Here is a 25,644-nt window from a genome sequence, read left to right as displayed (position 1 = left end):
TTCATCTGGGATTTGGTAGAGACAGGCACGTTGTTTAGGAAGTATGGCTTTTAAATCCTGGCTATACATCTTACAAGGTTTGGAAAACATATCCAATAATATGTCACAACAATTCCAGAATTAATGGATATATTTAAGAATGGACTTCCAAAAATAATTATGTTGTTCATCCCAGGCTAACCCCATCCATCTCAATCACACATCAACTTGTCTGTAAAGACAAATTTGGAGAACCTGTTTTATGGTTTGACATATAGACCGATAGTGAAGGACAGGACCAAAAGTATTCAAATATTGAGGGCCCAATTCACAAAGGTAAATCTGTAGGCAGCCATTTCTGCTTCTACAGATTATGTACTATGTCTAGGCTAAATTTCCACCTAACAGCAATTCAGCAGCTGCAGGCTGAGATTTACACCTTGTAGTAGGAGTACGCGTCCCCAACCCTCAAATGAGGGGGTGTAGGCATATACAGCTTAAATTATGATCAAAGTTACTACTGATAACCTTATGGGCATACTCTATGCATAAAGCCACCTAAGATAGTGCTACGTAGTGTAGTTGGTCATTTCAGCCTGTGTTATTCAGGACTATGTTAAAAAGAAATAAGGAACATGCAGGAAAATAATATACACCTGAAAACATTGCTACTGGAAGCCCATAAAAAGAGTCCACGCCACAGGTTGTGTGACGTGTTCTTGTGTGTGAGTGAGTGTGTGTGTGCTTTGGACATGCAATGTGTTATGATGTGTCTTTGGTAGGGTGTAGCAAAGTATTAGATGTGAGATTGGTCATACTATTTTTTTAATATAATTCATTAACAATGTATATTTGTAATTTTCTATACATGTGTATTGGTTATGTTGTGTAGTTAAAATGTGATTTCCATAGATATCTGTAACGTATGCAGTGACAAAACTATTTTTATGTTAATTTTTTTTCACAAATGTAATTTATTTCATTTTGTAACACTTCTTCTACAGTGTACTGTACATGGATGCATTCAATGTCTAAAGTTTTATGGCCAATTTTCTTTTGTATTATTTTTGTTTGGTGTTGTGCTTTGTGCCGGAAGTGTTACTCCTTGCCCCAATGATTCCCTTGCAGTGGCCATGTGTGGTGAGACCCTTCCTATGAGGTTTGGCTAGAGTAGATTTGAATCAGTTGGACTGTTTGACATTTCACTTTTAGCAGCAGACTCACCTGCTCCCTAATGATGGTTAACTCTGAGACAATGTTCTCCACGCTGTTGTCCCGATCCTTTTTGTCTTTTCCAAATGCCGGGTTGTGCAAGTTGATCTCTTTCATTGCTAAGAGATTTTGGCCACTACGTTTCCTAACCTGGAGAAAAAGATAAGGGATATTAGATAAAGATATTCAGTGTTTGCAAAGGCTTTCCAGGACATGTGAATATAGAGATAAGGCCACAAATCCACAGAATTTCTCATACTCCAGTACATAGGACAAAGACTGTATGGTGCTCCTGGATGGTACCTGTGGCTGCTGCTCAAGTGGTTCTTACCACCCATTTAACAGTGCTGGGTGGATGTGATCTACTGGAAGGAGCACATCACTCAGGGTCAGCACAGGGCACGACTGCGCTTTCAAGGGGCATGCCTAAAGCAAGGGTAAGCCGCTGTTAATATGTCTGGCGCTGTACACCATCCACCCACCGAAGAGAGGACAGCCAAGAGGCCACTTCCGTAAAGGACAGAGATAGCACAACACAAAAACATTCACCCTAAGGCTGCATTTCTGTCCAGTGTCCCGGAAGAAAAAGACAAAGGTAGGTTCTGAATGGCCCAAATGGCCTGATTTACTATCCGGGTGTTGCAATGGTGCTATGATATATCTCCACATGCCCCCATGACCCAAGCGGCATCCTCATTGGTGGCAATAAACATTTTGTAACTAGAACATCAATCTCTATTGATCGTGGTACCCTTGAGTCCCTTTAAAAATGTTTCTAGCATGCATATCCACTACCGCACTTACGAAGAAGGTTAGGTGAAAACATCCTGTGGCTCCACAGCTTTAACGCGGATCCCAGTCTTTATAAAGATCATAGAACAGAAGGTCTTACACCTCAGAAATAGACTCTTTATTACATATTGCTTACAAACATGTATGCATAACACCCCCCCCAATATCACAATATAAAAGTTATTTACTCAGTGTTATGATACTAATCCTGTTCTTCCACACATATTGTTTTTGCACCCACCTAGTGTGTGGGTGATAGATACTGACATGGAATTCAAGGTCCTGTAGAATTTATTCTACATCTATGACGTTCATAATTACAAAATTCACAAATGTTCACAACCATAGCAGTTGTCCACCACAAAAAAGATGTGAGCATCCTAAGAAAGATAGGTGATAATGCTAGTTAAAGGGTCCAGTGGTGTAGGGAAGTGCCTTTATTGACATGGTCCCCCTCCCACTTTCTGCCTGGATTCTGGTGTGATTTCGACTGTTAGTGCACTGGGTCCCTGCTAACCAGGTCACCAGTGCCAGATCTCTTTCCCCAAACCTGCACAGTTGTTTTGCACAATTGGCAAACCCTTTGGATACCACTGTAAGTCCCTAATAAATAGTACCCCTGGTACCTAGGACATGGGGTACTAAAGGAAGGCCCCTAAGGGATGCAGCACAAATTGTGCCACCCTCAGGGACCCTCTCACTAAGTGCAGACAGTGCTGCTTCCGCCGGCTGCGTGTCTTGGTGCAGAACTAAATTGAAAACTGTGTGCCAAGTCCCCTCACACTGCATAGAATATATATGTAAGTCACCCCTCTAGCGGGCCTTACAGTCCTAAGGCAGGGTGCATTATATTACATGTGAGAGCACATCTGCAGGAGCTGATATGCCCCTGTTAATTCTTTGTCAATTCTCTGACATAGTAAGTGTCCAGAGAAGCTATTTTCAATGCAGGTGCTGGGCACTGGTCATTACGAGTTCCCCACCTACATGATTGCTTCTCTGAATCCTGGGATGTTTGATATCAGACATTTCAGAATAATAAACCCTCACTGACCCCAGTGATGGATTTATTAAAAACTGCACATAGAGGGCACCTTAGAGGTGCCCCGTACAACCTACCAACTCCTAGTGTGCCCACTGACTGGTCAAAACTAGTGCAGCCACCTTAGACAGAGTTCTGGCCCCCTAAGGTGAAAGCCAACACTCTAGAAGGCTCAGAACAAAAGCCTGCTCGGGCAGAGGTGCTAACCCCTCGTCCAGGCAGGATGGACATTCAAGGGCGGGGAGCTTCGAAGGCCTTGGTGCCATTGTAATACGACCCAGGCCTCTCCAAATGGTAGAGAAGGCCAACCCTCCTGTTCCTGACCCCACTTTTGGTAGCAGGACTGACGGGAAAATAAAGCAGATTAGGAGGTGTGCCTACTTCATGTCAGTCCCACCCCTAAGGTGGACACTACCTTTTTAAATTCCTCCATCTTGTTTGGAAGGAATTTAGGCCACGACGGTTAGGGCTATACCCACTTCCCAACGGAAGTGGTCAGAAAAATGATGTATTCACCCTAAAGGTGAGTAGTAGGGTAGAAGGGGTGGGTGAGGAGCTCCGCTCTGCTGGTGGAGCTAACGGAGTTTTTGGTACTTCGCTCTCCGCTTGGAGCGCAGAGTTCATCCAAAAACTCCGCTAGCCCCACCAGCAGAGCGGAGCTCACCCTGTACACACTGTAGCCCAGTTATGGGCTACAGAGCGCAAGCACAGACAGTCTGCACTTGCTCTGTGTGGCATATAACTGAGCTGCAGTGCTCACCGGCGATGAATCCAGGCCAGTCTTCCTCTGCCAGCAGCCCGGGAGCAGGGGTAGAGGGAGGCAGAGACCCAGGCCGCTGCGGAGAACGATGAGGAGAGGGCCCTCAGGAGGACCCAAGTAAGTCCTTGTCTCTTATTTATGTGCACACTGGTCTGAATTCCTATAGGCAGTGTGAACTGCCTCTTCTAGCCTCTTGTGTGCCGGCCTGTCCTGTGTGCAGTGCCTACGGCCCTCTCCTGAATGCGCTCGACCCTGCTTAGCGTTTCGGAGATTGCGCATTCAGGACAGGTCACAGAACTCCACCTCTTTGGAATTCCTCTGGGTTTTTAATCAGCGCTGAGGAATTCCGCAGAGTGGAACTCCACGAACTCCGCCCAGGCCTAGTGAGTAGCCCATTGGCTACCACCTGGCACTCCTTGTAACGTCCTTTTTAGGTGCCACCCCTGAACCCCAGAACTCAAATTCCTGATGACCTAAAAAAAGCCAGATACTACAGACTTGCATCAGCAGAGAAGACTGCGGACACCAACTGACTTGGCCCCACCCCTTCCGGCCTGTCTGCAGCCCTCGATGATCCTCAACAAAAGACCACATGTCCTGCAGCCCAGCGACCTCCAAAGCTTTGGGAGGGCTGCCTGCCTTCGACAAAGACCAAGATCTCCAGAGAACAACTGACCTGTTCATGAAGAAACCATCTTTAAAAGAAAAGAACTCTGCCCTGAGGAACCGTGAGACCTCCTCTGGACCCACCTCTGCAGGTGACGCCCACGGCCCGGCTCCAAGTATCCCACCAGTCCCATGAAGGTTCCCCAACAATTCTGAGTCTAAGTCCACCGTGGGATGACTGTTGCCGGACTCTGCCTCAAAGCCTGCAGCCTCAAACCAAAGGCTCACCCTGACCACGACCTGCCTGGTAAGCTGTTCTTGACACCAATGTACACCCCTGCACCCAGAGCCCCTGGGCCTTGGGGAGCTGGACCGTCAGTGTCCCTACCTCCTCTAGCATCACAACTTACCTGGGCAGCTGTGGGTTTCCTTCGTTCAGCCTCCTGGCCCAAGCCTGCAGCCTTTTTCCAAAACTGATCTCACCCATTGATTTGCATTGGGCCCTTGACGCTGTGTTAGCACTCTGTACCGGGCCCCCCCCTGTGCTGCTGAGGGCGTAAGTTTGGTACTGACTTGTGCCCCCCCCTCTGCGCTTGCCTCCACCCCAGGAGACTGACCCCAGACACCACTTTACTCACCTGTGAACAGCGCATCTCCGGTTACCCCTAGTTTCCATTGTTTAACATTGGACGCCTGATGCTGTGTCGGCACTCTGCACCCAGCTGCCCCTGTGCCGCTGAGGGTGTAAGTTTGATGCTGCCTTGTGCACCCCCTGTCGTGTTTACCTCAACCCCAGGAGACCGACCCCAGACACTGCTTTACTCACTCCTGGCCAGCGCATGTTCAGTCACCCCTAGTCCCCATTGGTTAACACTGGGCATCCGACTCAGAACATGACCTCTGTACCCCGCTGCCCATGTGCCGCTGTGGGTGCACTCTTGGTACTGATTTGAACATTGTCTGGTGTTGACCTTAAACCGGGAAGGCTCAATTTGTAAGTCGGGTACTTACCTGCAAAACTGCATTTTTGTTTTCCTCCCATGAGTTAACACTGCTGAACTGAAAAATTGCACTGTGTTGGTTTTTGAAACTGCAAAGTATTGTGCTTGTAAATCTACTTCCCCGATTACGAAGTTCTTGGATTTGAAACATATATAAAAAGGAATGTTATTTTTCTAAATTGGACTTGGATTTATTCTTTGAGTTTGTGTCTCATTTATTGCCTCTATGAGTACAACAAATTCTTAGCACTACCCTCTGATAAGCCTACTGCTCGTCCACACTACCACAAACAGAGCATTAGTCCTATCTACCTTTGCCTCTGCAATACCAATTGGGGACCTACTGGCCTCTCTGCACAGTGCACTTCATTTTAGTGTACTATATAGAGAGCCAGCTTCCTACTTTTGGATATATACAATAAAGAAATACAGGAAAGTTTGATGGGCAGATATGGGAATATTTGTTAACAGACAATGATAAACTTGGAGCAATGACTTGCTTATCCGTCTTTAAAACCAATTGGAGGCATGTGATTAACAATTTGAGAGATGGTCCAGGACAACAAGGCAGCTTTCAGGTAATTAGGGTAAAATTAAAAGAGGAAAATACTTTAAGGTAAGGAGAGGAAAGCCCGTGTCCTTTGCCTATGACTGTTTAAGTGAAGGCTCCAAAGGAACTGCAGGTGACACCCAGTGCAGGACTCAAGAGCAGCCGGGGGTGCAGCTGTATTATAATCTCTTTAACACCCACCAAAGCCTTGGTATTTTGGGAACCACTAGGATCACATTAGAGTCTTCTTTGCCTGTTTTGCCCTGGTCTTGCATAGTTGTTTCAACTCAAAGGGTACTTGGCAAGCAACCACCATAGAGCTTTAGCTGATGCTGTTGATTGGCTGTAGAATTAGATGACCAGGGTACTGACTCATCTGTGGGCTGTTTAGAGGGGGAGGGACTGTTTAAAGAGAGAGGGAGGTGGAATGACCATGATCAGGGATTATGTTTTAGGTTAGAATAATGCTCATAGATAAGTAACTACTCGGCCCAGTAGATCTGCTGTGAACACTGTACCCTTTCTCTGGTTGAAGACATCTGCATTACGGGCTACTTTGGTCAAAAGGTAAAGAAGTTAGAACTGGTTAATCCCTACTGATGGTATAAGTGATCACATCAACCAGATTCTGCACCTTAAACTAAATTAATTTTCATTAAGCTGGAAGAAGGCCCAATGATGTCTGCACAAGCTACTGAGATCACTATGTGCAAACAATAGTCCATGGGTTTGAATTATGGAAAGGCTTATTCAGTCTTTCATTCGCCTAATGCTGATACACTGGTTATTGATTTGGGTAGCAGTAAAAACCGTAAAGAGTTACCAAACACTAAACTGCAGCCCTACCTCAAACAAGTAATTACTAAGTGGAATTAGCGTTGTATTCTTCAATATCAATTAAACTTTAGAACACTTCGATGGGAACTGTGCATATATATCCTGCATACCTGTTGGTTCCTAGGAGCACTTGTGGAGGTCATCCCCCTCCATCCCATTTCAATTGGGCAGCTTTACCTGTAGTTAAATCCTTGCCACATCCCTCCGCAGACAAATGGCAGCATGTAGAGGGGGGAGGATCAACTGTAGTCAACCAAATATGGAAAATCCTTACCTTGTAAACACTTCCAAATGCTCCACTGCCAAGATGGTCTAGGATGGCATAGTTGCTAATAAACTTAGTTGGTGCTTTATTCTGATTGATGCTCTCGATATTTTCCGAAATTTGTTTTAGTTCATCTTCCTGGGTTTAAAAGAGAGCCAGACTTTAATTTGTGTGTAAAACAGGATATATCTAAATATAATTAAAATGTAGAAAGCACTGCACTTACTGGTAGTGAATTAAACTTAGATACCAACTCTTCATAAGATCTGATTTCACGCACATAATGGCCAATGTCTATGAATATCTCAAACAGGTCAGCAGGAAACAATCTGAAAACAAATTGGAAAAATAACTTCTATATTATGGTGAGTGGAGAACTGATGTTACATTAAAGAGTTGAAATATACTGTTTAAGTTATAACTTTACTGGTACCTCAGAAAGCACATGTTATTAAACAGCAGGAAATCAAGGCTGTGCTACAAGAAATAAGTCTTTAAAAGCTGTATGCCCTTCAATTTATCGACTTCAATGTATTTGTAACTTAAATATTTACTATGCAAAGTTCCATCCAGATAGCTATATTTGCAACAAACACATACCCACGCTCCTTGCTACCAGAAAAAAACCCTGCCAATAAAGGGGAGTGAAAACTACAAAATGTTACCCTCGCCATGGAAGTGACTCTCATGCTGACGGGACTACTGTCTTTTTTATTTTCCTACCTCTGGATTTCCTTTTTGACAATGAAAACAGATTGCCGTATGGCACAGCCATGCTTGATGACGCCTTGGATCAGACTGTAAAAAGCATTGACAAGAGCAGCTGTAAAGGCGATTCCTTGCAGTGCTTTAAGAAATGACGGCTGGCTTATCGGTCATTTCATAATTTGGTGGGTGGAGGTGCAGTTAAGACAACAGAGTAAGTTACTCCATTGCCTTGACTACAAAACGTTTGTCCGCCAAACTATAAATTGCCCCCCAAGTGTGCACATGTGGCGTAGATGCAGGAGATGAACATGTAGTCTATCCACCATAGGTGCAGGAGTCTCCCCATGTCAATTAGGCCATGATCACAAATTAGATCTAATACCAGGCCCTGACTGTTTGTTTTGGTCACATCAGTTTGATCAGATCTCTCTAAAACAGGTTCAATAGTCATGTTCTAGTCATTTACTACTACTTGTTTGCATGTGCCTGATTCGAAGGGTATTCTAGAATTTGGTTCATGTATGGAGCCTCCAGCTATTGTACTCTCCTGCACTGAGAGCTTGGCAAAGACATACCTGACTTCCATGCCAGTCCAAGGCCCTCATTATGAACACAGCAGTCATTTAACTGACCGCCAGCCCCCCTGGGACCCTGCCGGCCGTATAATGTACATTCGGCTGGGCTGGTGGGCGGAAACAGTGTTCCCGGCCGCCGGCCCAGCAGAATGCATGGCCGGGACATTGCCGGCAGCTCCACATGGAGCCGCCGTCAATGCCTCTGTGCGGTGGGTGCTGTGGGTGCCGTCGCGCAGATCACTGCCCGTAAATCGGGCAGTGACCTGCACGATGGGGCACTGCACAGGGGCCCCTACACTGCTCATACAAAGTGCATGGGCAGTGCAGGGACCCCTGGGGGGCTCCAGAGCACCCCTTCTACCAGCCTTTCCCTGGCGGGGGAACCCGTCATGGTAAGGCTGGTGGCAGCAGGGATCATTAACCGAGGGGCAGGATCCACCAGCTGGTCGTTGTCGTCTTAAGGTGCCTGCAGATGCAGGGGCGTGACTCCTTCACTCCTAGGGAGATTCTTTCTTCTTGTTGCAGACTCCTTGTAACCCTGGAGGATGCACAGCCATAGATATTGCAGAAATCTTGCAGGAGAGAAACAATGTTGCAGTGGGAGCCCTCCCAACTGGATACAGTCTTGTTTCAGTTCCTAAGGCAGACCAGCAGCGGTTCCAGAGGCCAGGAGCAGACAATGTCTTGCATGGAGTTCCTTGTAGATCTTGCTCAACTAATCTGGGGACCCACCCTCAGGGGAGCCCTTAAGTAACCCTCAAAGGGGGTTGGACCCTATCTGCAGTGACCCACCTATCAGAGGGGGTCAGGGACATCATCCACCTGACCTAACCAGTCAGATGCTCCCAGGGGCCTCTGCGCATCTTATTTCCAAGATGGCAGAATCAAGGCGCCACCTGGCAGAGCTCTGTGCACCTCCCTAGGGGAGGAGCTGGACAGGAGGGTGGTGACTCCTATGTCCTTTGTTTAGTTTCGCACCAGAGCGGGACTGGGGGTTCCTGCACTGGTGAAAACTGGTCTATGCAAGGAGGGCACCAAATGTGCCCTTCAAAACAGTCTGGTGGCCCTGACAGGCTATCCCATCCCAGCCCAGAGACACCTAGTTCTAAAGGAGAGGAGATCACACCTCTCTCCTACAGGGAACCCTTTGTTCTGCTCAAGTTATGCTCAGCAGCAGGAGGGCAGAACAGTGTCTGGTGTCGGCAGCAGCACAGGCTGGCATGCAGACCCTGCAAGGCTGTACAGGCAGATCTGGGGTATCCTCTAAGAAACCCCCAGAATACATGGTATCATGCAACTAACACTGGAATCGGTGTAGCTGCATGATTCCAACAAGTTTGATACCAAACCTTGTCAAGGTTCAGAGAAGCCATTATGTAGTTGGACTACTCGTGTTGACCAAACCAGACTTGTGTTACATACCTTAAAATGGCTTCCATGCACTTACAAAGCCCAGGGAGTGGGGACTGGGATTTATAGGGGGCACCTTTGTTCATGCAGGGGTGCCCTCACACTCAAGACTAGGCACCTTGCCCTTAGGCTGAAGGGCCTACCTCTTGGGTGACTTATGGTGTCCAAGTGCAGTGATCGTGATATAAGGCAAACCTTACATCTAAAGTGAAAGGTGCATGCACCATTTCACGCAGGCTGCAATGGCAGGCCTGCAGACACAGTTTACATGGGCTTCTACGGCTGACATAATACATGCTGCAGCCCATGGGAGACCCCTTGTGTACCAATGCCCTGAGTACATAACTACCATATACTAGGGACTTACATGGGTGCACCAGTATGCCAATTGTGGGGTGTAAAAGTTTCCATGTAACAAATTTATAGGAGAGAGCACAGACCCTGGGGTCCTGATTAGCAGGATCCCGGTGTACTACAGGTATTGTCTTTCTCTTCATAATAATTTATACTCCAGATACAATGTGCAGGTGGTAATGGAAGGTGTGTGAAAAGCATTCCACAGTCTTTGCTGCTGGACGCAATGGGATGTTATCTTTTGAAGGCATCTGGTGTCTTTGGCTGGGGTGCCAGGTGTGTGATCTCTCTATTCTTGGGAGCATTCACTGTCCAGGGATAGAAGGCCTGCATATTGGTACACTTAATTAGGGTTGTAGACCCCCTGGGATTATTTAGTTCCACAACCTATTTGGGGAGGTGGAAGTATACTCCCTCCATAGGTCAGACGCAGAAATGCTAGTTATGAAGGTTTATCACACTTTGCTGAGGGTAAAGCACAAGGTTATCTGGGTTGTGCAAGTACAACATTGCTCATTAATAAGAGTATAATGGGGCATAGGTCCTAGATTGTTAAAAAATGGCCTGACTATCATCTGAAGGTCATGGCTTGTGTTGAGATTTTAATTGCTTTCTGGCATTATGCTTAGGATTCTCGCTTTCCCGTAGCCGTTCTTTGGCAGCCCAAAGTCTAGTCTGACCCTTTCCCCCACTGGGTTCTGTGGGTTGAGTTCTCATTTATCTTGTTGTAGGGATGACAGGTATTCTTGTTGCTGGCACCAGCAAGCCTCACTGAATAACAGATTTCTTTGGTTGTGGACATAAGGCTGAGAATGTATTCCTTTTCAGGTTTGTTTCTTGCTAGAAGTCTCTCGTGAGAAAGATCTTGTGATTGTTGTAAACAAAGGGGGCTCTTCATTTCTTAGCCTCTTTGAATATTTATCTGGCCTGTTGGTGTCTCAGAAGGCGTGCCAGTATCTATCATCTGTCTCGGCGGGAGGGAGAAGAGTGAGGAGGGTGGGTGGAGGGGCTGTCTCATGTGGGTGTCTCAATTTCTCCCTATGTGGCCTTTAAAATTCCAGAGGTGGAGAAACATCAGTGCCTAAGAGGCAAGAGTTGGGTATCATCCGCATATTTAAGGATCTAGATGCCACTTTCTAGAAGATCAAATCTCGGGGGTTCTATGTAGAGGTTAAATATGATAGTAGACAGGATGGAGACCTTAAGCCCCATTCATGATACAAGGAGTGTCTTACATCTTGTGAGACATATTTGACAGGCTCGTGCCAGTTAGTTTGGCAGATGTGAACCATTTCAAGATAATGTCTGAAAATGTCATGCATGTTTTAAAGGTGTTGATCAAAGGTGGGTCATCAACTGTGATGAAGACTGCAGACAGGTCAGACGTGATCAGGGATCAGGGGCCATTTCTATCACTGAGGAAGAGGGCATTGTCAACTACTTAGAGTGTGGCTGTCACGGTGCTGCAACATGATATAAATACTGATTGTTAGTCTTGTGAAAGATTTTCTTGCTTATGTGCACCTGTTACTTGGTGGCAATAACACATAACCACTTTCTCTATGCTTTGAAAAACATTTCTCACTGTGCCCCTACAAGCAATGGAACCTCTTGGTTCTGAGGTGGCTTTAGTTCCTGTTGGGAACATGGAAACAGTGTACACAGACCTTCGCAAGTAAACTATTAATTGAACTTCAGCTGAAGCAAAATTCGACTTATCATTAAAAATTAAACCTTGAGACCACATGTCAAGTTTGTTCAAACAAGAGCTTTCTGTTTTAAAATAAATGTGCTTAGTTTATCATGTGCTTTACAACACAGGTGACCCAGAACATCAGAGAAACAGTCTACAGCTCTGGCCAATAACAATCTCTCCCCCAACAACCTAACCTTAAGTGTTTTTTAGGCACATTGTTTTCAGTAGAAAGGGTAATACTGTGAAAATCCAGCTTACCATATTTAACTCAAAGATCATGTTGGGTTCTGCAAACCCCTAAAGAGCACACCTGCAGCCACTGACAGAAAATATGGCGAGAAAACTCCAAAGGTCCAAACGCTACCCTAATGTCGCACATTACCCATTTTTGGTGTGGGTGGTATGACACCAAGTGAGGTTTTGGACTACTTATTCCCCAAAGTTATTCATATGGTAGAGAAAAAGTCGGTGGGAACACCCAAAATAAAGAGTTCTTTAGATCTTCATAGTCATTGACTCCACAGTCGTGGTCAGAATAATTATTAAATCCTTTAATTCATTTGAAGGAGACAGCCAACATGTGTTTCACCCTTTACATGGTAGTCAACCTGGGGCTTTCTCAAGCTTGATAGAGTCTTTCATTTCAAATTCACATCAAGTAAGGCAAGCAAATATATTGCAGTCATAAAATTAATCCTGGGCTGAATCCCGTACACATCTGGCAGCACTTTACAGACTGACAGAAAATATAAATCAACCACAAAAGTAGGTATACATTTCTTTTTTGACAATCACAAGGAGGATATATTTGGTTCTATTCAGCACTAATATTCCCATGACACTAGAGGGTTAGAGGGTTAAGGAGGTTGTGCATGCTTTGGCATCTTGTAAGAACACCACAGGCTTACATGGAAACTGAAGATGGCTGAACAAGATGGTGTTTAATGTCATCTCCAAGTACCCATTGAATTAGATGACTGCCCGTCCATATATGTAACAAACAGCCTAACATTTTAGTCTTCTCTCTGTTGAGGAATTCTTCATTTATTATGGACTCCTTGTATCCATTTTTAGCTTTACGGTTCTGGAGGTGGGGAATTTGTGGAGAACATGGTGTTGTTAACATTAGTCAGCCCCTTACTGGCTCCTAATGTAACAGATTGGTGCAGACAGCAGAGACATGGCCTACAGAGCAATCGAATCAGAGGACTTTGATGGGCCACCTCTGAGCCAAGTATTACTTTTCCTAAGAGAAGCGCTTGATCTATTTCTGGGCAAACACAGAGTGTGTTTGGAGCCACAGCTGGGCAATCACTGTATAGTTTTTTCATGTTCAATGGCATGCTGTGTGGTCTACAAATAAGACACTATCAGGGGCTTGTATGAGTACTGCCACAAGAGCTTCACCATGAACTGAAACTACTAATAATGGTGCTCTCTACTGAGCTGGCTTTACAGTGAGGCTGGTGGGATCTGCATTTGTTCAGTGGGCTGATCAAGTAATCTCTCCCAGACTTCTACTAGTGACATATTATGGTGGATAGCGCTGTTGGGCCAGTCGCTCCATGGCAGCAACATTAAAAAGGCCATGCCGCCAGATGCATGCTGGCCACAGATGTGTGCCGTTCACCATTTGAATATGTGCTCTTTAAGATCAAAGTGGCACCTTTTGGAAAAACAGTGGTTAGGATGCAAGGTTTAAGGTGCAGTACTGGAACATTTGGCCCTATCCAACAGGTAGAGTCTAATTAGTATTTCAGTTTGCAGGCTAGTTAGTTAAAATGTGCAAAACAGTGTAATTTTTCAGTCTGGCAGAGTCAAGTAGATGCAGGTCTTCACACAGACCCAGAAGAGGCGCTCCCCATGTGATGTGTGAAGGTTTTACTGTTTGTTTCTTGAGTGAAATGACAGGTGCATGTTCACTTACATGCATCATCATTCCTCCTAACGCCCACTCCTCTCCAGGTGCTGGGCTGAGTGCTCTGCTTTACTCCCGTGAGGCCACATGCTAGACCAGAGAGAAAGGAGGGGGAGAGAACAGGAGAGAACAGTAAGACATTTCCCCATCCGCTCACTGTCACAGTAATCAGGGCAGTTCCCATTTGCTGGGCAGGACCAATGCAAGAGGGCAGGAGCATGCTATAAACTGAGCCTTCTCCTCTTGTGAGAGTGCATGTGGACAGTGCATAAGGACCAGCAGCAGAGTACCCATGGGTCTTCTCGGTCTCATCGATACTATTTTTATTCTTTTTTTCCACTGTCACTTGATTGTGCTCTTTTTTCTCAATTCTTGTTCCTTCTTTATTCAAACTAGAGAGCCCTGTGCCAACAGAGACTTTTCCATAAACAATCAAGTGCTGGAGAAGAACCTGTGTTCTAGGGTAAGGATTGCACTGGAGCGGGTGGGGGTCTATCCCTCATCATCACTGTCATGTGGCCTGCTAGAGCGGCACTATAAACTACACAGACACCAGTTTGTAAGCAGGACAGTGAGTTTGTCGATGTGTAGGAACCTCCTTTAATTTGATTGGTCACTTGGCACGGTGTAGCCGTGAGTGTCAGGTGCATAAATGGATGTAAAAATGGTGTTATAACTGCTTGCATGGAACATGAATATCCCAATTCATGGGATACATGAATGCACCATGACACAGGCCTGTCTCACGGCTTGCGGTCTTGTTCGACATGGTGGGCCGCCCAAAGCACTACTACTACACTCTCACATCCAAGCAGGAAGTAACTAGTATTACCTGTTCAACTTGATTGTTACTGAACTATTGGTCCATGATTCGAATGTCATAGGTAAATTGTTGGGCTTTGGTGTATTTGCAATTGACTTGACTGTAATACCATGTGGATAAAAACACAGACACTGAACTTGTTGTGAAGTTTAACATGCCACTCTTCCATGAGAAATGTATTGGGGGTTTTCATCACTGTTTGCAGGCCCCATGGATTCTCATCTTGCACAATTTAATAACAAAAGTGCAGAGTTCATGGTCCACAATTAAAGTTATGCAAGCATGTAAGAGTACACATTATGTATAGGGACAAAAAATTGTCTTTTTGTGTTTTAATTGATTGCTTCTTTTATACTGCACAATACCTTTTGAAGAGCTCCCTGTTTCTTTCCATACTGAAGAGAAATCTCAGTGCTCTGAAGGCATAACACTGTGAAGAAAAGAACAATCTTCAGAACCTGCATGGCACATGTATAAGGGGCACTGGTCAATGTTAATCTACACCTCATTACCTGTTCTTAGCATATGAGCTGATGTCACTCACCCAATTAATGGCTGATATCAAACTTTGAACACATCTCGACCCCCTCCCCTTTTTCTGATGCTAGTTAGGGATACATATAGGTAACATGATACCAACACTGCTGATGCTATAGAAAAATGTTCATTTGGTCTGTTTGCAGATAGAAGAGAACCAACTTTATTAGAGTTGGTTGGGACAGAAAAGTCCTCTGCAAGGTAAAGGAGTGTACCCCTGCACTGAGTGCCCAACTGAACTGTTTTCTGGATCTCTAATGCTGATTTTTTTGTCATAGGCAAACACGGATCATGCATGTGCACCATGAAGTAAGTCAGTTTATTTAATTCATGTTCGATTAATTAAAATCATTACATGCAAGTACAAAACATAGCATGACACTAAGTAATTGATTAAGCCGACACACATTGATTAAAAAAAAACAATAGGAAGAGGACAGCAGCTTAGCAGCTTTTAATAGGCTAATCAATCTTAAACCTGAAAGGAAAAGTCTGCGTCTGAGACATTAAAATGGCAGTTAAAAAAAAAAAAAACTAGTGACAGCCCACTAAAAAAAGAAGCCCCCAAACAACTAAGCACAGTGTGTGGCCCTTATGGTTAAAAGAACTGGAGACTGCTCCTCTGACACATGGTAATCAGCTTAAAAATTGGCGACTGCAAGTTTAAGGAGTGATTTTTGGATTGTGTGCATACATTTTCTTAGTCTAGCAAGGGAACTGGGGGATAATCCCGTAAAGCACAGAACTGAGGCCTAACTACAGTGTCTTCTACATTTGAGGCGAAACAGAGGAGCAAGCAGGAGTTGTCTCGCATCAGCAAAATTAGGACAGCAGCATAACAGGCGGTACCATGATTCATTGAGATAATCACAGAACCTGCATGCAACTGTCTTTCAACCACAGGCCCAGCTCAGGTTAAATTCCACAATTGGTAAGGTGAGTAGTCTCAAATAAAGAATTTTGCTACGGGTCTGGGCTGAAAGAGCTTGGCAGATATAAGGCTGTGCTTTCCCCATAGAGTAAGAGCATCCAGGGCCTTAGTCAGGGTGCTGGGGCGAAGGCTTTCCGTGTTCCGCTCAAAAGAGATGATTTTTGCCTGCCTGTTAACTGGATGCTTCCAGACTGAGTAGGTAATTTAATGGGGCTGCAACATGTCAGCATCTGTCTTCAAACAGATGCAAGCTTTTGCTAACCAAACTTGCCATGGGGAGCCCCGTTCCTCAAAAATTTAAGGTGATATTTAAGTGAGGTCTTGGGAGTGCGCCAAACCCTCAGATAGTACTTCATAATGTCCCCCAGACATGCAAGATCAGGACACCCCAAACCCAGTTCCAGCCTCAGCCTAGCTCTACTGGTGTGCCGAGAAACAAGCGGAACGTCATTGTACGCCTTGCACTGAGCAACAGTTAGAGGCTTGTCAAAAGTCCCTGGGAAGGCCGGGTGGCCATAGTTGAGAGCTGGAATCAGTCTTGCTCTTAGCACAGTTAACATGGGCTTGGCAGTAGGGCTGTGTGAGCGAACACTTACCTGCTTCAGAAAATTATTAACACTGAGGGATTTAGTTTTAAGGATCTTTAAGTGGACAGATGGAGCTAGCCCTTTCAGAGAACCAGACTCCGAGATAATTATAAGCAGGTTGTCGAAATCTGTAGACCGCCCAGCAGCCAGCTCGATTGTTTTTATGAGGATACGTGCCAAAAACCATAATCTTTGTTTTGCTCTGGTTCACTTCCAGATTGTTCACCTGATTGTAACTCGGTAAGGCATTCAAGGCCCTTTGCAGCCCAACTTTGGTTTGGTCAAGGATTACTGTGTTGTCCGCATACTGCAGGTTTGGCAGGCGCACCCATCCCAGCTTTCGGATAACTAAGCTGGCTCCATCCAGGGCACTGCCCAGGTCGGCGGTGTAGAGATTGAATAGGAGAGGAGCCAGAACACAGCCCTGCTTAAGCCCATTGTTGGGTGGTATTCTGGTGGTGATTGTGTTGGAGCTTGTTTTTACCCAAACCCAGGTCCCTTGGTGTAGGGACATAGGGGGTCATTTTGACCTCGGCGGTCTTTTTTCAAGACCGCCGAGGGACCATCGTGCGGAAGACCGCCAGTGGTGGCGGTTTGCCGCTCGGCCTATTATGACCGTTGGCAGCTCTCCTTCCTTTTACGGACGGAGAGCCGTCAACAGCCATACTGGTGGGCGGCGGGGAAGTGGAGGTTGCTCCACCTCCACGCCAACAGAACACCGCCCAGCGAATCACGTCCTGTGATTCGGCGTGGTGGTGTTCTGTTGGCGGTGTGGTGTCGGCGGAGCAGCCCCCATGGCTCCCGTCCCCTCCCGGAGGATCGTCGGACCAGGGAAGTCGATCGCCCGTGAGGGGAGGGGGGTGGGGGGGTGTTGTGTGCATGCATGGGGGTGTGTGTGTGTGTGTATGTAGAGGGGTGTGTGAGTGCGTGTGTGCTTGCAGGGGTGTTGTGTGTATGGGAATGAGTGCGTGTATGTCTGAATGTGGGTGTGCGTGTCTGACTGTGTGTGTGGATGTTGGCATGTATGTCGGTGTGTGTGCCTGTATGTGTGTTGGTGGTGCCTGCGTGCGTTTCGTGTGTGTATGAGTGATGTTATGTTGGGGGTCAGGGTGGGGAGGGGAGTCCTGCCACCTTTGGGGGGTGGCAGGGGGGTGGGGGAGATAGGGGAGGGAGTCGGGGTGGGGGAGACCCCTATCAGTGCCAGGGAAGGAATTCCCTGGCACTGATAGTGCTTACTGCCATGGTTTTCATGGCGGTTTCAAACCGCATGAAACCCATGGCGGTCAGCCGGGTCCAAATACCGCCGGCGGTATAGTGACGGCCGCAGGGCTGGAGACCCTGGTCTCCAGCCCAGAGGGTGGAACGGAGAACCGGCGGATGACCATGGCGATAACCGCCATGGTCATAATACACAAGGAAAAGACCGCCAGCCTGTTGGCGGTCTTACCGCCGCTTCTCCGCCTTTCGCCAGGGTCATAATGACCCCCATAATTGCGTTGAGATGCTGGGATGGGATTCCTCATGCTGGTAGCTTCTCCCAAAGTCTGCCACAATCCAACCTGTCAAAGGCTGTGCTGTAGTCCACGAAACAACAAAACAAAGGGGACTCTTATTCTTGACAGCCTGGGTGGCTAGGCATGCCAGTGCCATGATAATGTCTGGTATAGAACACTCCGGCCTAAAGCCCGATTGAAATAATGGAAGAATGTGTTTTTCTTTTACCTAAGATTTTAAGTCCTTCAAAAGAATGGGTGGAAATACCTTGGCTTCTCCATCCAAGAGTACTATCAGTCGATAGCTAGCTGGATTTGAGCGCTAGTCCTTTTTATAAATGAGGAAGAGGAATTTCCGCCATACCATTTACCTTGAGAGGTCGGTCCCAGATTACCTAGATGGTTGAGGTGCTGCCATAGGCGCAAGTCGTTTTTCTCCTTTATTAGGGTGAAGATTCTGAGCCATTCTGCTTCAGTGAGCTTTCTTTTGTGCTGACAGACTTTCAATTTGTGAGCCACCCTGAGTGCAGTAATGGCCGTGCACCATGGTATAGGCACGTCTCACGGCTTCCAGTCTTTTGGGGCAAGAAGGGGCACCCAAAGCACTACCCTCAGTAATGGAAGGCAACCGCCTATACCAAGAGTTACACAGCATAAGCGTGGTGGTGGCAGTATACTGTGTAGTGATCAGTAGTACTAACCCTTCTTGCCCTGTGTCACTAAGAGTGAGTCCTACAGGCTCACTCACCTTTTTAAAACTTCCCCGGCTGTGTCTTCACTCACCCTTGGCCTACATCAGGTAGATGTGAAGTGCTGCATAGCGAGGAGTAGTGCCTCTCTGCTGGTTGTATGTGTGCCTGGGAAGGGTACAGTACATGGATAGAGCAGTGCTGTGTAGTACATGTGAGGTTGGTGCATGTGCTGAGTACATGTATGCCTATGAGGAATACATGAAATGAGACGCAGTGCTGTGCAGTGTGTGCACAATGAGAGCATGTGCTGGGAGTATCTCTATTCGTGTGAAGTACAATACATGAAAGGTAAAGTGTTCTGTAGCAAGCATGTGGAGTGTGTGTGTGCTGGCAGTGTGAATGTTTGTAAATCACACACCCTGGTTAAAGAAAGAAAAGCTTCACTGCTAAACAGTGCGCACAGACGGAGGGTGTGTACTGAATGCATGTGTACATGTAACGGTACCTTGCATGGAGGTACAAGTGCTGGACAGGAAGTGTGCTGTGAGCACTAAGTAAGTGTGCCTGGAATGGTATGTCATATGGAGGACCCTTGGTTGCATTTTGGGAAGCCCAGTCATGCATGGTGAAGACATATGGACGAAAGGAAAGCACTGACCAGTGAATTGGGAATAACTCCTAACACGTTAAATGAAGGTGGATGGGACAGAGATTCGCCTAACAACTACTAGAGTGCCGACCTCAAGGAGGATTGTGTTGTTGCATTTGAATGTCACATCTCTTTGCATGTGTAGAGTTAAAATTAAAATATTACTTTTTCTTATAAAAGCAAGTATTTGGCTGGACATTGATTTATTGTTTGGACATTGATTTATTGTTCGTACTGTTTGCACTTTGAGTTATGAGTTGTGTTCACTGACCTGTATCTACATGCCCCGACCAACTTCTGAGGAAGCCTTGACTGCTCGACCACAGCTATCACAGAGAGTCAAGTCAAGAAGGGGTACTTGGCCCAGGTGAGTAGGATCCATAGTAGGTCAGGCCCCAGGACATTAGGGGTAAAAAGAAAAAGCCTCAACCACCACGATTGGGCCCAGTAACCTCTGCATGACCCGTACACCACTAAAAGGGGTTCTGACAGAGTTATTCATAGTCAAACTCTCGATATTTTCATATATTATCCATCAACAGCTGGCCATTACATACATTATTGACATTGTCTAAACTTTACTGTTTTGGGTCATCACGCGGTTAGATGCACTCACAGGACTTACCCAGTCAAGAATTCAAGATGTTCAGTCTAGAGGCAAGTGACGTTCACAGCCTTAGAGAAAATGTTGCATTAAGCAAAACCCTGATGAAGGTAGACCTCATGATACAGGCCGCAATAGGTCCAGGGTTCTAGTTCTCTCTGGCAGACAATGTGAATGTGTGAAACATTTTGACTCACTTTAGATTGATCAACTGAATCTGATGGTCAATGACACTTGAGTTCTTGTGTTGTAGGCATTATCCACCTCCTTTCAGTTTTTGCTGTATCTTAATGACATTTCACACTAAACTGTGTTTATGTTTTTATATATGAAAACACAATCATGTGGTGTCAATCATGTTGATGCCACTTTCCCACCTTAGCCAAGGATAGATGGACACTATTTGCAATTCCCCCACCTTACCCAAGGGGGACGTAGGGGTGTTTCATATGCACTACCTTGCCCAAGGGTGGAGAGCTATTTGTATCCCACCGCCATGATCAGTGGTGGAGGTGGTATTTCAGGCCACCCGGGAGTGTCCCCTCACTTTGGTCAAGGGTGGTGTGTTATTTGTTAGTCCCCCAGCCTTGGCATACATGCAAAATTTGGTGATCCTTTGCCTTGGTGATGGGCAAGGGTCTTTGGGAGCCCTTCTGCCTTGTCCAAGGACAGGAGTTTTTTGTTGCCCGCACCATGCCATGCTCAAGAGTTAGGGAGGGGAAGGGGCAGGTAGTTGGTAGCCCTCCCCCATCTGCTTAAGGGTGGGGATTATTTAATGCCTTTACTTCACTTTTTCCCAGGTTAGGAGGTGTTTGTTATTCCTATGTCTTTCCCATGGGTGGGGGATATTTGATGCCTCCCCTACTTTGCCCAAGTTCAGGGCAGTCTTTGTATGTACCCATGCCTAGTCCAAAGGTGGGTATATCAGTTTACCAACCTCAGGCTTGCAAAAAAAGGGTAGGTGGGTATTGCGTGCCCCTGTGCATCACTCAAGAGCAGGGCCATATACGTAAGCCACCCCTGCCTTGCCCAAGGGCAGAGTAACTGAAGTGCCCTACAAGGGCAGGGAAGGTATTCAATGCCCCTCCCCAACAATGTGTTTTTTATTACATCACCTTGTCCAAGGGAGGAGGCTTATTTGTTACCTCCAAAGTTTGCTAAAGGGGAGGAATACTGTAAACCACAAGTGTATGTAGTGAATGAAACACAAACTGCCACATTTTAGTCCTGTTAAGTACTGTTTTTAGTTTGGGGATACGTGAGAGTTGTAAGAAACAATGCACAGGTTATAGCATTGTTCGAGGGCTGTTTGCATGCCTCTACAAGTGTTTGTCAGGTGGTGATTTTGTGTGTGAACGTTTGTGATTCGTTTTTTTCATGTTTGTACTGCACATATGTAAAGCCACACTGCTCTGAGTGCCATATTATTGATTGACATTATCCATTACAATATGTGTGAGTAGACGCCTGGAGGGTTGCTTGGAACTGTAAACAGTGAGAAAAGTACCTATAGTAAGAACTGTCTTAGTGAATGAAGGTGTTCACTGCAGGGATGTCAGTGCGTGAAAAGATTATGATAGTTCTTGAAGTAAGCTGGAATACAGTAGTTTTCACTGTGTAGATGTTACACGTCATAATTACTACATGGATGGGCACCAATGAATATAAAGGGAGTGCAGAATTATTAGGCAAATGAGTATTTTGACCACATCATCCTCTTTATGCATGTTGTCTTACTCCAAGCTGTATAGGCTCGAAAGCCTACTACCAATTAAGCATATTAGGTGATGTGCATCTCTGTAATGAGAAGGGGTGTGGTCTAATGACATCAACACCCTATATCAGGTGTGCATAATTATTAGGCAACTTCCTTTCCTTTGGCAAAATGGGTCAAAAGAAGGACTTGACAGGCTCAGAAAAGTCAAAAATAGTGAGATATCTTGCAGAGGGATGCAGCACTCTTAAAATTGCAAAGCTTCTGAAGCGTGATCATCGAACAATCAAGCGTTTCATTCAAAATAGTCAACAGGGTCGCAAGAAGCGTGTGGAAAAACCAAGGCGCAAAATAACTGCCCATGAACTGAGAAAAGTCAAGCGTGCAGCTGCCACGATGCCACTTGCCACCAGTTTGGCCATATTTCAGAGCTGCAACATCACTGGAGTGCCCAAAAGCACAAGGTGTGCAATACTCAGAGACATGGCCAAGGTAAGAAAGGCTGAAAGACGACCACCACTGAACAAGACACACAAGCTGAAACGTCAAGACTGGGCCAAGAAATATCTCAAGACTGATTTTTCTAAGGTTTTATGGACTGATGAAATGAGAGTGAGTCTTGATGGGCCAGATGGATGGGCCCGTGGCTGGATTGGTAAAGGACAGAGAGCTCCAGTCCGACTCAGACGCCAGCAAGGTGGAGGTGGAGTACTGGTTTGGGCTGGTATCATCAAAGATTAGCTTGTGGGGCCTTTTCGGGTTGAGGATGGGGTCAAGCTCAACTCCCAGTCCTACTGCCAGTTCCTGGAAGACACCTTCTTCAAGCAGTGGTACAGGAAGAAGTCTGCATCCTTCAAGAAAAACATGATTTTCATGCAGGACAATGCTCCATCACACGCGTCCAAGTACTCCACAGCGTGGCTGGCAAGAAAGGGTATAAAAGAAGGAAATCTAATGACATGGCCTCCTTGTTCACCTGATCTGAACCCCATTGAGAACCTGTAGTCCATCATCAAATGTGAGATTTACAAGGAGGGAAAACAGTACACCTCCCTGAACAGTGTCTGGGAGGCTGTGGTTGCTGCTGCACGCAATGTTGATGGTGAACAGATCAAAACACTGACAGAATCCATGGATGGCAGGCTTTTGAGTGTCCTTGCAAAGAAAGGTGGCTATATTGGTCACGGATTTGTTTTTGTTTTGTTTTTGAATGTCAGAAATGTATATTTGTGAATGTTGAGATGTTATATTGGTTTCACCTGTAATAATAAATAATTGAAATGGGTATATATTCTTTTTTTGTTAAGTTGCCTAATAATTATGCACAGTAATAGTCACCTGCACACACAGATATCCCCCTAACATAGCTAAAACTAAAAACAAACTAAAAACTACTTCCAAAAATATTCAGCTTTGATATTAATGAGTTTTTTGGGTTCATTGAGAACATGGTTGTTGTTCAATAATAAAATTAATCCTCAAAAATACAACTTGCCTAATAATTCTGCACTCCCTGTATGTTATTAAATAGCTGCAGAATAATGCTGTACATAGACCACTGTATGATGGACAAAGGAGTAGGTTATGTTAAATGTTGCATTGGGTAGGAGTTACTCTTATGTTGAGTTCACACCTTGATTTGGCTATTATGTCAACGTTTTCAGTGCTACAATAGACTGTGGTTCAACACAGTTGCATGGTTGACATAAAACATGCACAAGGGAAATACATCCTTGGACTGTTTAGTAACCAAGAAAGCAATGTTCCTGGGTGGGACTGTACTACGGAATATCGAGATACACTAATATTGTGGACTGAATTACGATGGATAAATCATATAAAGGTATGTGCATATAGAGGAAGTATAGATTCACTATTCTTAGCTTCACATCCGTTCACTTTAAAGATGTGTATATTGTCAAGGGACATATATGTGTAGTAAGGTACAGAAAATCTATACGTACCTTATGATATTTTGTCCTTCGATAGTCAGTCTGCCAGTGGCGTAATTAAACTTGAGGGGACCGTCCTGCAAAGTACATAGAAGGGGCCCCCATCAAGACTTACTCAAGAGCTCTCAGGCATGAGTACTGTGCTGGGTGGGGCCACTGGAGCTCGCCCCCACCTCCCCCTGCACCGCGTGGGCCTTTGTTACATCACTGGTGTCCACTTCATTTGGTGCCATTGAGATTTGTACCGCCGTATTCCAAGGGCGCACCCCATGTGGTACTTCACCACTCACCGCTGCTCTGAGTACCACAGCAGAGCTCCCTGCCACAGTGATTGTGACACACTCAGAAACAGGATATTGAAAGTTTGGCCCACTTTGCTCAGTCACAGAAGTTGGATCTGGCTGTGGAGTTGGAGTCAGTGATGGAGTGTGTTTAGTACTCTTGTCCTACTTCAGTACCTCTGAATTCCTATCCAAACCTGAGGGACCTGAAGACGGATACCAGTGGTAAGGCAGTCAAAGTAAACCCTTTTTAATATGCCTTATCATGGAACTCTGAAAATGAAACGATGGACGCACTTACCTCTCAACGCCTTAAGAACTACTTGTTCGTTGTGGTCATAGGAGACATTGTGTTGGGCATTTTATAATTGATGGGCTAATTTGAAAGGCAACTGTTTTACACTTGTCTCATTTTTTTTTTAATTAAAGAGAAACAATGGACCTATGGTAACATTTTTTTAGAAATTGTTTGTGAGATCTACATTAACTTAATTAATTACTCTATATAAGCCTCTTCATATGGAAAATGTTGGAGTGATGTATTTACACCCTCTTTATGTGACATACTTTGCATGAGCACCAGTGGGCAGTTATCATGTATGATTATTCATAATCATAACTGGGCCACTGCAGCTATCATTTCTGTGCTTAACCGGGTGCATTCAGTTGGAGTGGACAGTGACTGTTCCAAGCACAACTAGGGACAAAGACAGGATAGAAATCTAAGGTCTTAAAGAGATTCAGTGGATTGATTGTGATTGATACAAAAGAAAGCAGTTTAGTCTAGCTTTTAATTTTTTTTTTTTAACACAAAAATAAATCCCAAGCAGAATTCCTGTTTTTACTTCTTGATTCGATAAGGCCAAATAATGATAGGTCTCTGTGATCACCAACAACGACAAGCTAAACCTGAAAGGCTAGCTCAAGGAGCTGGAAATCAGATAGGACTAGCTCAAAGAGCAGGGCATCGGGAAGGACTAGCTCGAGGAGCTAGGCAACAGGCAAGACTAGCTTAAGGAGCAGGGAATTAAGTAGAACTAGCATGAGGAGCTGTGCTTCAGGTAGGACTAGTTCGAGAAGCTGAGCATCTGGTAGAACTAGCCCAAGGAGCTAGCCAGCAGGTAGTAGTAACTCAAGGAGCAAGGAGTCGGGCAGGACTAATTTGAGGATCTGTGTAGCAGGTAGGACTAGAAGGCAGACAAAAGCAAAGAAAGAAGCAAAAGAAAGAAAATGCAAAAAGGAAAGAAAGAAGGAAAGAGAAAATGGAAAGAACGTGAAAAGAAAGAAGAAAACAAAGGCAAGAATGAAAGAAGGAAGGCAAAACAGGAAGAAAGAAGGAAATAAAGAAAAGGAAGCAAAAAAGAACAGAAGAAGGAAAAAAAGAAATGAAAGGTAAAAAGAAAAGAAAGTGAGAAGGAAGGGAAAAAGGGGAAAAACAAAAAAAGAGAAACAAGGAAAGAAAGAAGGAACAAGTAAAAAGGAATTAAGGCAAAAAAGAAAGAAAGAAGGCCAGAAATAAAGATGCAAACAGGAATGAAAAAATGAATGGGAGGAAGGCAAAAAAGAGAGCAAGGAACGAAAGAATGGAAGGCAAAAGAGAAAGAAAGGAAAAATAAAGAAGGAAAAAGGAAAAATTGCAAAAATAAATAAAGGAAGACAGAAAAAGGAAAAAGGCA

The 25,644-nt window shown here is 45.2% G+C and overlaps 1 protein-coding gene across 1 annotated transcript in view; it reads right to left on the bottom strand.

Moving 5' to 3' along the window:
* Positions 1 to 25,644, bottom strand: part of NEK10 (NIMA related kinase 10) — a 681,202-nt gene that overhangs the window by 464,900 nt on the left and 190,658 nt on the right. The window contains exons 16-19 of the mRNA XM_069212020.1: positions 14,894 to 14,958; positions 7,271 to 7,373; positions 7,054 to 7,182; positions 1,204 to 1,341 (exon numbers count right to left, since the gene is read on the bottom strand). Of these exons, the coding sequence (XP_069068121.1) occupies positions 1,204 to 1,341; positions 7,054 to 7,182; positions 7,271 to 7,373; positions 14,894 to 14,958 (435 nt within the window). The remainder of the gene's footprint in view (positions 1 to 1,203; positions 1,342 to 7,053; positions 7,183 to 7,270; positions 7,374 to 14,893; positions 14,959 to 25,644) is intronic.

Source organism: Pleurodeles waltl, chromosome 10 (assembly GCF_031143425.1).
Source record: "Pleurodeles waltl isolate 20211129_DDA chromosome 10, aPleWal1.hap1.20221129, whole genome shotgun sequence".
NCBI lineage: Eukaryota > Metazoa > Chordata > Amphibia > Caudata > Salamandridae > Pleurodeles > Pleurodeles waltl.
This window is presented reverse-complemented; position numbering and strand designations above follow the sequence as displayed.